Source organism: Aythya fuligula, chromosome 1 (genome assembly GCF_009819795.1).
Source record: "Aythya fuligula isolate bAytFul2 chromosome 1, bAytFul2.pri, whole genome shotgun sequence".
Taxonomy (NCBI): domain Eukaryota; kingdom Metazoa; phylum Chordata; class Aves; order Anseriformes; family Anatidae; genus Aythya; species Aythya fuligula.
This window is the reverse complement of record NC_045559.1, coordinates 146,840,566-146,854,520: the sequence shown is the minus strand read 5'-3', so window position 1 is coordinate 146,854,520 and position 13,955 is coordinate 146,840,566. Positions and strand designations below refer to the sequence as shown.

The 13,955-nt window shown below is 35.6% G+C and overlaps 1 protein-coding gene across 1 annotated transcript; it reads left to right on the top strand.

Annotated features, from left to right (window-relative positions):
- Positions 1–1,050: 1,050 nt before the first annotated feature.
- Positions 1,051–12,719, top strand: TNFSF13B (TNF superfamily member 13b). The gene is made up of 6 exons (XM_032205579.1): positions 1,051–1,377; positions 1,465–1,570; positions 9,756–9,812; positions 10,165–10,277; positions 10,373–10,523; positions 12,228–12,719. The coding sequence occupies exons 1-6, from the start codon at positions 1,051–1,053 to the stop codon at positions 12,338–12,340; spliced, it is 867 nt and encodes a 288-aa protein (XP_032061470.1). The 3' UTR covers positions 12,341–12,719.
- The last annotated feature ends 1,236 nt before the right edge of the window (positions 12,720–13,955 follow it).

Sequence of the window (13,955 nt, the reverse complement as noted above, 5' to 3'; positions counted from 1 at the left end):
GAATTTCTAATGTGGCTTTTAAAATTAAAGGATTAGTAACAATTTAAAGAGATGAGCTTAGGACAGATATAAAGGATTCACCTCAAAAACTTCAGCATGTATGTTTAAAGTTTCCTTTTTGAAGTTCTCTAAATGTTATTTTCTTTCTTTACCCCTCTGTTCTTTCCCTGTTTTTCTTTCTCCTCTCTTGTCCTTTCCCATCCTCTAGTTTTCCCCTCCCTTCTAGGTTGGCTCTCCCCATTCTGTGGGTCCTCTTGTGCAGCAACACAGGTCCTTGAATTCTACAGAGAAGTTGTATTTATCAAATGAGTCTGATAAAAAGTCATCCCTTGCCAAATTCGTATGACAAATTGAACTGCAGACTCTGCCACTTCATACACTTGAGAGACCAATAATTTTTTACTCATACCTGAGAATACTCTTCACTCTTGTGTTCAGGAAACAACAAAATTTGATATTTGAATAGGCTACCCACTCTGCAGGCATATAGTCACTTTGGATATATATGCATATACATTTATATATATATATATATATATAAAACATATACACATTGTATACATATATATGTATATACCTACAAGAACACACATTGCTATATGTTTATCTCTTTTAAATGGAACTGGATGAAAGGCTACCAGGAAACCTTACATTGTTTCTGCAATTCTAGATAAGGCTCTAAATACCAGCGGTACCAGTTGTGCATAAATTTCAAGATAATGGGAAATAGTAAAAGCAAGTTGCCACAAAAATAAATAGCTGAAAGTGAAAGGAGGAAGGCAGGTTGAGCAAGCAGTTCATGAGAAAGTATTCATTGCCAAAATGCAGCACAGAAAGAAGAAAGCTAAACGGAGACTGAATGTTAAACTTTCACTCTGTACATTAAGTTTAATGGTTGTATCAACGGCTTCATATGACAGGAAATGATCTGGGCGTTTTGTTCACTTATTCTGGATGCCCTTAGTTTCACAGAGCAACTGGTAACATGGATTGCACCTCGGAAGGGGACAGCTGAACTCTCCCTCTGGCTTTAGTGAGGAAAGATCAGCGATGAAATCCGTGGACTGTGTGCACGTCATCCAACAGAAGGATACCGCCTCCTCTCCCTCTGCCCCCCCTGGTGCTGCTTCAGGCACCACGGGACTTTTTTCTGTCACATTCCTGTGGCTTGCAATGCTCCTGTCCTCTTGTCTTGCAGCAGTGTCTCTTTACCATGTTCTCACCCTGAAAACAGAGCTAGAAGCTCTGCGCCACGAGCTGATCTACAGGGTCCAGGCAAGGTCTCCACTAGAGCGGCGAGCCGTCTCCCCTGATGATGAGAAAGCAGGTGCCCCTGTTTCTTCCTTCCTGCAAACCTCTGCAGCTGGTGCCAGGCAGGTAAGCTGGAGTGGTGGCTGTGGCTCGCAGGGCTCGAGCTTGCAGGGAACGAGGCTGCTCTCACCAACTGCTGCCTGTCCCCGTTAGGAGAACAAGCTTCCTGGCCCTAGCCCAGCTGAAAGTTTCCGAAAGGAAATCTCGAACGGGAGCAGAAACAGGGGGAGAAGGTCTGCCATCCACACGGAAGAAACAGGTAAATAGCACCTCGCAAAGTGGGTTGGGATGCTGCAGGTGGATGCTTTTGGGAGACTAGCAGCAGTTCTTGGCACATATCTCCTCCTGTAGGCTGATGAATGCTCCCAGAGCCTATTATGATTTTTGCAACTGAATACAATTATTATCAAATGAATGTTGTGAACTGCATTTGCTTGATGATTACCGCACTGTTTAAGGTACCAGATGTTTCTGCTATCTGCAGGTTGAATTTTGAATATTAATTCTTTATCTTGTAGCTATGTTACTTCTCAATGATGAGCTGTAGAGCTGAGTAAGGCAACTTGAAATTGTTCAGATTGGAAATTGATCAATTCTAAATCCATCATTCTCAATTCAGGGTAATGTCTAATTTGTTTCTCTCTGATAAATATTAAGGAGGGAAAACCATTATTAAAAAAAAAAAAAAAAAATTGTCAAGTCATTTTTCTGGGAAAACATAGTCATCCTAAAAGAGAGAAGTAGCAAGAAAGCTCCTCACTTTAAGGAAGTAGGAGCTTTCAAAGAGAAAAGCTAGCTTGTACCTGTCTGAAGAAGCAGACTACAAGAAATTCAAAAAATTAGCATTACTTCCACATAAAACAATCTATTAATATAATTATCAAAATTAATAAAGGCATTCCTATGCAGTAAGTTTTTTTTTACTGTAGCCTTTTAAAAAGATGCTGCAGAAAACACTATTGACTGCTATGTAAAAACACCTCTGATGTGTTTTATAATGTCAATATATTAATGGGATATACTTGTTTCCTTCAGGGATAAAATACTCAATTTCTTTTAGTTATTTTCTTTCCAAATACATTGATGTTTGATAGGATGAAATACAGCATTTAAACATAACAATATGCATGTTATAATTACACTGAGTAACTAGAAATATTCCTAAATTGCTAAATCTATTAAATCCCCTTATAGATAGTTTTAGATTGTTTTGACTGATGGGAGCTGAAATATTGAATTACTGATTAATTTAAAATGTGTTAAGTTAACAACGAGTAGATAAAGTCTAAATCAGAGATCACTTAAAATGTGCTTTTGATTAAATAATTGATGTGAAATGTTTTTCAGTTAAGCTTCAGCAAGCTAAATGAAATTTAAGTTCTATGGTATCATTCTGCTTACTTCCAAGTCTCTAAAAAGAGAATATTCATATAGGACGTGACCCAAAATACATAGGTTTAAATGAGATTTATTGTATTTCGTTAAATTTTTGGTTCAGGGTCTTGGCTAAGAGTGATTTCACAACCAGGATGTAAGACAAAATTACTTAAATTGTATTTCTTGTAGCCTGTTTCCTATAGTGGGAGTCACAGAACTTCACTGCTCTCCCCACCCCAATGTCTTCCAAATAAAATCTAGTGATCCGTTATACCTAAACCACAGCTATCACCAAAATGAGGAGGCATGTCTTTTTTATTTTATTTTTAATGAATATTATAGCATCAGTATTTTGCAAGTTATTCAGTTCCCTTCACTGTAGTTTTCAACTTTATTCTTATTGCTCTTTGAGGGTTCATGGGGCAGAGTAGGGTTTTGAGCTCCTCAGCTTTCTTCTGGCAGACTTAAGACTCTTCTCATCAGGTAGCTACCTCTGATTGTATCTATATGTATTTCTTCACCTGAACTTCTAATTAAGCTGCTTCATATTTTTGTAGGCTTTTTTAAATATTTTTTTTTTTGTTAAATTGTTTTGAATAGATAACAGAAAGCATAGAATAGGAACATTCATTTGAACAGGAAAACCTATATAGGCTGACCTACTACAAAAAAAAAAAAAATCTAACACGGCCATTGTATTTTGTATGTATATATTTTTAAAATATATATATATATATTATAAATCTTTTCCTTACATAAAAGGTCATCTGTTACACTGAGTTACCTTTCTACCTGCTGTAATAACAGCAAAGTAAGCTCTTTAGAGCTTAATTTTCTCAGACCAGACTTCTCTCCACTGATGACCGTGAACCTGCTAGTCAATGTTAAATTTTGTTATAGTAGAGTAATTGAAAAAAAAAATAACATGTTTTTGTGCCTGGTCCTGAATTCTGTCAGTTCATTGGTCATAAACATAAAATTACTACCCCTGTGTTTTTATCTTCCTGCATCCATTGCGGAGTATTGGAATCCTGGCAGCCTCTAAAGTATCCCACAGATTCACTGCATTCAGTCCAGTATGATGGCAGATAAATTAGGGTATTGAGTGAGGTGCTTTGTTCTTGTGCTATTTCTGTTTGCTTCAACAAGCTCTCAAAGCAGAGTCTAGTCTCAGAATTAATTGTTGAGCCATAATTTCAATTCAACACATACCAGTTCCTTAGAAAGTTAATATTTGAGAATGTCACTGATATAGAATTGCTTCTCTTATGTCTCTTCAGAGAACAGAAGTAAAAGAGAACCTTTTGTTGTTGTTCATAAATAAAGTTGTGATTTTTTTTTTAACATTGATAATTAAATTCTGGTAAGGATGCCCTTGATTCTTTTCAGACCTAGCTCAACTCTTCTTGAATATATGGAATTTTCCTTTTTAATATATTTGTAATATACATTTGCTTGATACTGTGTGCATAAAAGTGGCCACAAATTGTAATTTTAATTAAAATGACAATTGAATGAAAATAGATCTAATACAGTGCTTTCTTTCATATTTTTATAGGCTAGGCATTTTTCTATGTTCATGCGTAAAAGTATTAGTCATCAGAATTTGTACATCTCATGTCCTGAGAAAAGTTTCCAGCACAAGTGGGCTGAAGAGATGGGTTTTGAGCATCAATTGCAGAGAAAGCTGCACAGTTAACAGTCAGAAACAGAGTTCTTGATACAATGAGTAGGAGTTAATGGGTGATTTTGAAAGATGCATATTATTAATATGCAGGCAGATATAGATCATCTAACCACTTCTAGCAGGTGTCATATCAGGACACTTAAGAACAGAAATACTTTTCTTTTAATTTGTCATTCTTTTTATAAATTTTGCCTGTAGAGGAAAACTTGCTACACAACAGAAACACACCCACATGAGCGCACACACACATTACCCTGATCCCAATTATTGACTGTCTTGCCAGCGTGCTTCTCTATAAGATGTATATATCCTTCAGTCCAGGAACAAGATACAGCTTTATTACTTGAGACAGTTCAGAGTACAAATGCCAAGTTTCATTTGCACGCTCTCTAGGTGCCTTGTTCCAATCATCTCTGTGTGATCTGATTCCCATGGTTGGCTAGCAAGGTGAGCATCAGGTCTTCTGTAAGCTCAAATTTGCAAAGTTCTGGTGCGATCAAACTGGGGCACCTGTGGACATTATTTACTTCAGTATACTGAGGTTATCCATTTCAACCAGGTGTGTGTATGAAAGGCACAGAAGAGAAATTCTAAGTCCACAAAGCAGTGAAACAGGCTAACTTAGCCTGGCAATTTCTTACTAGCTGTTTCCAGGTTCTTTTGCCATGTCATTTGCATCCACAGGAAACAACTGGTGTCATGCAAGCACTAAGTAGTGAGAAGGCATCCCCTTTGCCATTACTCTTGATATATTTGATTTTTTGGCAAATGGTACATTTGCTGATTAGAAGTGTTTTGACTCCATATGCTATTGTTTTAGATATCCATGACAGACAGACAGTATGAACTTTTATGGGTGGAACTTGACTTCAGAGATCTTTAAGTCAAGAAAGCTGACCTTTTCTTACTGGTCTAAGCAAATGCTGCATATAAAATTCCCTCACCAAATACTTCTTATTTTATTGTTTGAAGAGGAGAAATATGAGTGCTAAAAAAAAAAAAAAATCTCAAAAGAGATGTTATTCTTTTTTGTTTCTGCTGACAACAGGCTAACTCTAAAGGAAGTGAACATTTCTATGTGAAAGAGTAGAAAAAGACTTCATCCAGTGCTTACAATTTTACATGAAGAATTCCACCTACTGAACGAACGAATCAGTGTTGCATATTATACAGACCTCTGTGCAATAAAAAATACACAAAATAGGCTCTAATTAAAAAAAAAAATAAATAAAAAATTGCTTTATGCTGCATAATAGAAGTCTATATAAACTATTCTTAATTCTTAGTAAATTATTCCTGATTATACTAATTGTAACACATTACTTCTAATTCCATTAAGATTAAAATGATGCCAGCAATACTTCAAAGATACTTGTTAGATCTGAATCGTATGTGTAACGATGACTAAGCCATTTTAATGCAGTGACTGATTTAATCCATGATTAATGCACCATAAAGACGTCTTAATTAAAAAGTGCCAAATTAGTCGGTCTATAAACCTGCACAAGCAAAAAGTAAAGGAAGATATCTTGTGGCAATAAATTAAAAAGTTAAAAGGAAGAAAAAAAAAAGCTGCAAATTGTTCAAGAACATACATATCATTTATAAATTAAATTACCTTGTGTTTAAGTGTGTTTCAGGAAATCTACAGTGTATACATCAAGACCAAAGAAGGAACCCGAGCAAGCAGGTCTCTTTTTAAGGCTCAGCAAAAGTTTGTTTGTTTCAGCAAAAGTTGAGATAGATGTCTTGGGCCACAGATACTCAGAAACCAAAATTTACCAATTTATGCACAAGTTCATAGATAACAAACTTGCGATTTTCTTTGGATGGATTACAAAGTTAGATTACAAGGTATTAAAATGATTATGCATGTTAAAACAAGGAGAAGGAGGGGGAATTTGATATTACTGATATGCAGAAGAGAACTACATGGATATGCAGAAGACAAAGTTCTTATCCTTCTGCAAAAGCTAAATGTGTTTGTTTTTGAGAGGTGTTTTTTATTGTTTTTGTTGTTGTTTTGGGAGTTTTTGGTTGTGTTTTTTTTGAAATTGTGGTTACATTTCTCAACTGGTAAAGAACACATTCTTTCAAGTGCTAGCTGTGGTTTGTAAAGACATCTGTAATCATTAACTTCTTCAGAATTGTCTGTTCTCTTCATGGAAGAGTCTGAAATGTTCTTCTCACTCACACCCCACAGCGTGGTTTATATCAGAAGAGTAAAAAAAAAAAAAAAAAAAAAAATTCTCATCAAAGCAAAGCTATCATCTGAAGTCAAAAGAGGTCAGGGCACACATTACTGTTCTAGGTACACGTTGTTTTGTACAGCAAGTCCTCATGGTGGTGCACACTTCAGATATTTTTACATGTTTTAGAGAAGTATTTTATCAATCCTGTGTTCTGCTTACATTATTAAATATTCAAAAATCCTTTATACTACAAAGCAGATAGTCAGGTTTGATTTACAGTGAACTGAAGCATACTTGGGTAGAGCTTTTGACTTTTTCTGCTCTGTACTGATAGTAAATAGTCAAGCCGTATTTGGTAATGCATATATTCCTCATATTGCAATTCAGATTTGTGTTCTTCTTGGAATAGAATTGCTAACATTTAACAATGTTACTTAACATCTCTATTACTTTCCCTAGAAAATATACTCTGTATATCCTTTCTTTCTCTTTAATAACTAATTATGTTGTTTGCTTTGAATTTGTTTCAGTGAATTAGTTGATTTTAAGCATATGTGTTTTTCACAGGTCAAAGTGAAGTATTTGTATATACTGGAAATAGTTATTTGATGGTATTGGCTTCTGAACTTTTTTTTTTTTTTTTTTTTTAAGTATCTTGTGGTTAAATTCCCCAAACAGTTTTTAGGAAATTATTTTTCCTTTTTGTGGCTTTAGGTAAAAGGGCCACTGTGCTGGTTTCTGTTCTCTGTATTGTCATGACACTTCTGTATCCATATTTCTCCCTGAAAGGCAAAATCACTATATTCTGCGCAGCCTTAAAGACTTCAGAGTCTGCATACATGAAAGGAAAAGACAGATTTTTGTAGAGAGAGTGTGTAGATTTGATACCATAGAATCACAGAATATCCAGAGTTGGAAGGGACCTACAGGAATCACTGAGTCCAACTCCTGGCTCCACACAGGACCACCCAAAAACGAAACTCTGTCTGAGAGCGTTGTCCAAACACTCCTTGAACTCCAGCAGCTCGGTGCTGTGACCACTGCCCTGGGGAGCCTGTCCCAGTGCCCGACCACCCTCTGGGTGCAGAACCTTTCCTTAACACCCAGCCTGACTCTCCCCTGTCCCAGCTCCATGCCATTCCCTCAGGTCCTGTCGCTGTCCCCAGAGAGAAGAGAGCAGGTATTTGTAAACTGCAGCAGAACTGTGTTTTTAAAGTGTCTTTAAAATATGAAAAAGTTCTCAGATTGTACCTAGCTTGCTGATTTTAATTACTGTGTGGCAGTTCTGATGAATGATGAATAGCTTTTCAGTGCTGCTAAGAATCAAATCACAAATCCAGAGCTACAAACTGTGAATGAGGGCAGTTTCCTCTCTTATTTGGACAGTGGAAATTTCAATGGCCACACTAGTGAGTTCCTTTAAAAGCAGGAAAAATTAGACGTATTTAGATTACTGCCAATTCCATTCACCAGGAAGGCATTTTGTTCCAAACGAAAGTAAATGAATACCTTGTGAAGTAAATTGCCTGACATGCTTTTTGTTGTTGTTGTTGTTGTGCAACTCCAGAAATCACATTTTGATTTTATTTGGAAGTTTCCGAAAATGTTGTCACTTACAAGTGTGATTTTTTTAAAAGAAATAAAAAAAAAATCACTGTAAAGTAAAACACTGTTTTTGATTTTATGTTGTCTTGGTTTTCTATTACTTATCAAATGGCAGGGAATATAAATGCCTTTAAATTCTTGGTTTGAAAATCCATAGATTTTGGCATGTTAAAGGAAGTGTTGACTGCAGGATAGTGTTCCTGTTAATGTCAGTAGGGCTCATAGGTTCTTAATTCTTGTGACATTGAAGCATTCCCAGACTTGCATGTGAATTTTGTCCACTGTCTGTGAGCGCCACTGATGTGCTATAGAGCATCTAGCCCTCCCCTGACAGCCTCCTTGAAAGGAGAAAGGTACAGACAGGAGACCACTTTCTTCTCCAACCTTGTCACTCTGTACACTGCACAGAGAAGTGGATGCTGATGAACACAGGGGTGTGCACAGGGGTACCACTGACAGGACAGAAATAAGATCTCAGAGTAGGTCACTGCCCTTTGCAGCAAGGGGGGGATCTGAATCTAGCCCATGGCATTTTTATCTGAAAAACAACAACAAGGCAAACAAAGAGATTCAGCAGTCCAAAGCAGAATTTTCTTCTCTTAACTTAGTATTGGTTTCTAAGTGCAGTAAATGAAGTTCAATAAATAGTACAACTGTGTTTTCCAGCCTTCAAAATGCCACTACAACCTGATGTTTTCCTGAAAACCTGCTATTTGCAAATGCAACCATCCTCTTGTCTTTTATCCTCTTCACTGACATATGTGGTTAGCAGATATATTTTTTTTTCTTAATCTCTGTTTCTCTTGGGAGCCTTTATTTTATCATATCTCAGAATATATATCACATCATATTATGTCACAGTATTTTTCTCTGATCAACGTCCTATTTTCTCGTGTCTCCAACACCTACAGTTTTGAGTAATGCTTTTTTTTTTTGTCAGATACTAAGGTATTTGTTATGTGTGCATTTATTTGCTACCAGTCATCTCTGTACTTTCTCTCTTAGTACAGGGTGATTGACTGCGTGCATCTGAAAATATATGGAGGGTACATGCATATGGATGTTGAGAATTTGATTTTACTGTTCTTGAAAGTACCACGTAACCAGTATATATGATTAACATTTTACACAAACCATGACTGGAAACTATTTTTAGCAATATAATAAATACTGTTAGAAAAACTGGTATCTGTCATAGCTGGCAGGGTTGTTGTTTTTTATTTTTATTTTTTTTTTGGGGGGGGGGGTTGAGCTTTTAGTTAAAAAATTAACAAGGCTAATTGCTAATTGATCTGATTCATAGCTTACTTAACTTACTGCTGCACTTTTTAAACTCAGTTAGGACCAAAGATTAAAACAAGCAAGTAAAATTTATATGCTGCTTAGCTGTAGCTCTCTGAGAACTATCTAGTGCATGTTGCTGTATGAATTTTGTTTTGGCATGTTTGAGTAAGATAGATTCTGTTTTCAAATAGGTGGTGAGACAAAGAATATAATTTTGTTTTGTGTTCTTCCATTTTTTTGAAGTAGCTTCAAAAAGCTTACTCTGTTGTACAAATGACATGTATGCTTTCACTTTGCAGTGCTACAGGCCTGCTTGCAACTCATCGCTGACAGCAAAAGTGATATCCAACAGAAAGGTAGGAATATATTCCACATTTTATTGCTCACTGTTCTATGTTTTAGATCTTCTGTCTTATTTTAATTAACTTCAAAGCACTAACTGAGTTATATGGCCCAATTTTAAAATAAATAAATAAATAAAATAATGTGGTCGTTGCATCTGGGCAGCTCTTGCAAATATCCTCTTTTTTGGGGGAAATACAGCTAGAGAGACTGGAAGTCTTAACTAGTAGTCAGCTTTATTCAATTTTGGCAGATGATAACTAGGGAAGTACATTTGTGTCTGTTTGTGGTGCTGTTTTTTTGTTGGTGGTGGTGGTGTTTGTTGTATTTTTCTTCTGATTACCCCAACATTCTTGTTTCTTTTAGATGATTCAAGCATTGTCCCTTGGCTTCTGAGCTTTAAACGTGGAACAGCTCTGGAAGAACATGGAAATAAAATAGTGATCAAAGAAACAGGATATTTTTTCATATATGGCCAGGTAAGAATGCTCAATTCACTTCAGCATCTGACTTTTAAAGGATTTTTAATGTCTGCATACAATATATTTGAAGTCTGTACCTCTTCATTCTGTAGGTTTTATATACAGATACAACATTTGCTATGGGACATCTAATACAGAGGAAGAAGGCCCATGTGTTTGGTGATGATCTGAGCTTGGTGACATTATTTCGCTGCATCCAAAATATGCCACAGTCTTATCCGAATAATTCTTGCTATACTGCTGGTAAACATCTAAATTTTCCTTCTCATTGTTTGCAAATAAACTGTATTAAATGGTGGGTGATTAAGAATTGTAGCAGTTCTAAGGAAAATGGATTTGGTTAATTGCAAAACTACAAAACACATTCAAAAAGTATAGCTTTATATAAAGCATCAGCAGTTGAACTACATGCATCTCACTTAGATGATCTGACTCCTGTCTCTACATTAACTGTATAAAGTGCTTGGATACTTTGGTGCTTTCACAGTTAGGTGCTTGAGGCAGACAAAAGTAGTACGTACTGTCCCTGCTGAAGAACTGAGTTTAATTTAGGTGTTGGGTTCCACATTTACGTATCCCACTAAAACGTATTTAGGAGCTGTGTTCTGCTTTAATATATCATGCATGAGTTTTAGCCACACAATTTTTGTGCACTTCACTGTGGGCTTTTCAAAGATTCGATCCATTCTAGAATCATTAAGGTTGGTAAAGGTCTCCAAGACCATCTGGTCCAACCATCCAAATAATAGTTGTCATTCTAAAGTCATTTACCAGCTTAAATCTCCACTCCTAATAATGGCTAATGCAATTTTACTATCTGGTTAGATGAAAAAGTTAATTCTATAAAGAGCTCTTTTTGACTGCACAAATTAGAAACACCACAAAAAAAGACCAATTAAAATATTTAATGCAAGTCCAGCAGGCTTAGTGCTTATATGTGTATATTTTCCTGCAGCAGCATTTAAGGAATTATTGTCCATGCCTATCAAACCTCATTCAGTAGCTCTTACCTGTCTGTCTTTCTCCTTTGTCAGGGATGTGGGGGTTTTTGATTTTGTTATTCTCTAGCAAAATCTATGTGAATAAAATCTGTCTTTTTTTTTTTTTTTTCTCTGTCTTCTATAAAAAGTGGGTTACATTCAGTAATAAGACCTGACTGTTGGCAAGTGGTGGTACTAAACAAATGGGGCTGGGAAGGAAGCTTTTCTCTCTCTTTTTTTTTTTTTTTTTTTTTTTTTTTTTTTTTTTTTTAAGTAGAGATTAATTTCATGTATTCCATTCTGCCACATCGTCGTTCCTGCTTCCAAAACTCCCACCCTCTGCTTTCACCTGGAAAACTGAATTTTACTGCAGTATCTCATGTTGTTGAGCACGTGTTGCTGCAGATGTTAGTTTTGTTCTCAGTTCAGTGATTGCAACTGGAAGGCAAGGTGCTTTCTGTTACCACATCAGCTGATGTGTGGCTTGCAGGAAGCAGACTTTTGTGCTCTGCAGTTGCAGTGGATCAGCTGATGTATGGTAACTTCATTTGGTTGGTAAAGCTGATGAGACCTCCTCTAGAAGTGTGGGAACTGAATGGTCTAGGACCAGCAATGCCCAGTGCTGACCTTGACTGTCTCATCACCATAAGATGGGGGATCTGATTGCACTGCAGTTAGGTGATTATTTTTTTTTTGCAGCGTTAGCTTAAGTGAACTTTGACACAATGAGTGAAGAATGGAATTGCTAAGGAAAGAAAGTTAGATCCAGCTCCACAGAGGATGCTAAGTGTCAGATTTCAGTAGGCTGAAATCTGTGTGATTGTACCTAAAGATAAAACAAGCACTTGTCACAAGTAACAAGCCATGCTTACATTTATAAGATGATGTGTAATAACATTTTGAACACCATTAATAAAAATAATGTCTGTGAAATATTAATTTTAAAATATTCCATTTTTTTTGCCAGGCATTGCAAAATTAGAAGAAGGGGACGAACTTCAACTTACAATACCACGAAGACGAGCCAAAATATCCTTGGATGGCGATGGTACTTTTTTTGGTGCAGTCAGACTCTTCTGAAATCCTTTGATTCTGTTGTTATGCTTAGTGCAGTTTTCTTCTTTTCCAATGCATTTGTCAGGAAAAAAAATAATGAATTTTAATAAAGCTGCCAATTCAGTCTCTCTCCCACACCACCAGCTTCTGAAACCTTTTCTTCAGTTTAATAAGTGAACCCAAAACAGGAAACACACCAGACGTACTTGTGAGATAAAAAATATCATGTGATTACCAGAAAGCCAATTTATTTTAGACAATGGGAGACTCTAAACAACAGCTGTAAAGATATGGCTTTTGGCTTTGAAGTAATTTCTTGTCCGTGAAACAAATCAAAGAAGAGTTGACCACAAAGTATAGCATGAGCAGGACCATTTTATTATCCAGAAATGGAAAACTAAAACACAAGTGCATTTTAATTTTGTTCCATCAAAAAAAAAAAAAAAAAAAAAAAAAATTGAAGCATAAAGGATAAGGAAGAATCATCAAACACTAGATTGCCTATCATGAAATGGTGGTGTCAGCTGGTTTCTGTTTATTTATTTTTTGTTTGTTTGTTTTTATTTGACATTGAGATTTATTTGGGAAAGAAAGTCTAAATGTACAGGACGATTAAGTAAACTCCTCAGAAGTATATAGAATAGTAGCCACTAGCTTGCTTATCCTCTGTGGACAAAAGATATATACATTACTAAAGTCTATTAGTATTTACTGATTACAATTAATTTTACTGGAAAAAGGACACATAAGATGTTTTGACAGCTTCAAAGTATTGCTACCCATCAAGGAATATGTGCATACATACATGTAAACAAGGCAGGCATAGAAAGAAATGTAATGAAATTAGACACAATATAGTAGGTATAATTGGATTTCTGACTCCATAATTTCTGCAATAATATATATGTTGTGTATATACAATATATATGTGAAAGTATATGCACACACATTTGAATCTTTGACAATTTTTTTTATAGGATTTTGTCTTCTTTTGAACAGATTAATCTATGGAAATATTGCTGCATATATATTTGTTGTATTTCTCTTGCTTTTGCTATGATCCATTCTCCGCAATACAGTAAAGAAAAATTCAACAACCCTGAACCAACCACAAAAATTAAAAAATACTTTTGTATCCCAGAAATCTGGACCCAATCCCTAGGATAACTATAGGGCTTTTTGTTTGTTTATTTGTCTTGTGCAATTTTAAATATATTGTACAAATCTGTTTTAAACAAACAAAACAGACCTGTAAAAGGACTAAGTAGATTTTCTTTGCATCTGTTTGTGTTGTGTTTTTTTTTCAGTCAATTAGATTTCTTTCTTTTCTCACCCAAGAATCCATGTGTATTGCTTCTAATAGGGTGGTCAAGGCTTCTAGCAGATATTGTAATGAAAACATTAAATACTTATTCCATTGATCAACAAAGTATGGAAGTGCTACTGAGGTAGATAAAATATTTAAAGCCACAGTAATGAACTGTGCTTAATTTGAAGAAAAAAAAAAAAAGTCTGAGAATTGTGTCATATAAGCTCATTCAGTAAAGAAAAGACGCTTTGTATATTGCAGTCTCCTCGTCTCTTTTTATAGTGCTGTTTGATTTGAGTTCTTATGGTGATAGACAATAAATAAAAGTGA

Excerpts from the sequence above, each read along its gene's own strand:
- TNFSF13B (XM_032205579.1), top strand. The coding sequence starts at position 1,051 with ATGAAATCCGTGGACTGTGTGCACGTCATCCAACAGAAGGATACCGCC. Across the intron at positions 9,813-10,164 it reads AAGTGATATCCAACAGAAAG|ATGATTCAAGCATTGTCCCT; the intron begins GTAGGAATATAT and ends TGTTTCTTTTAG. Across the intron at positions 10,524-12,227 it reads TAATTCTTGCTATACTGCTG|GCATTGCAAAATTAGAAGAA; the intron begins GTAAACATCTAA and ends TTTTTTTGCCAG.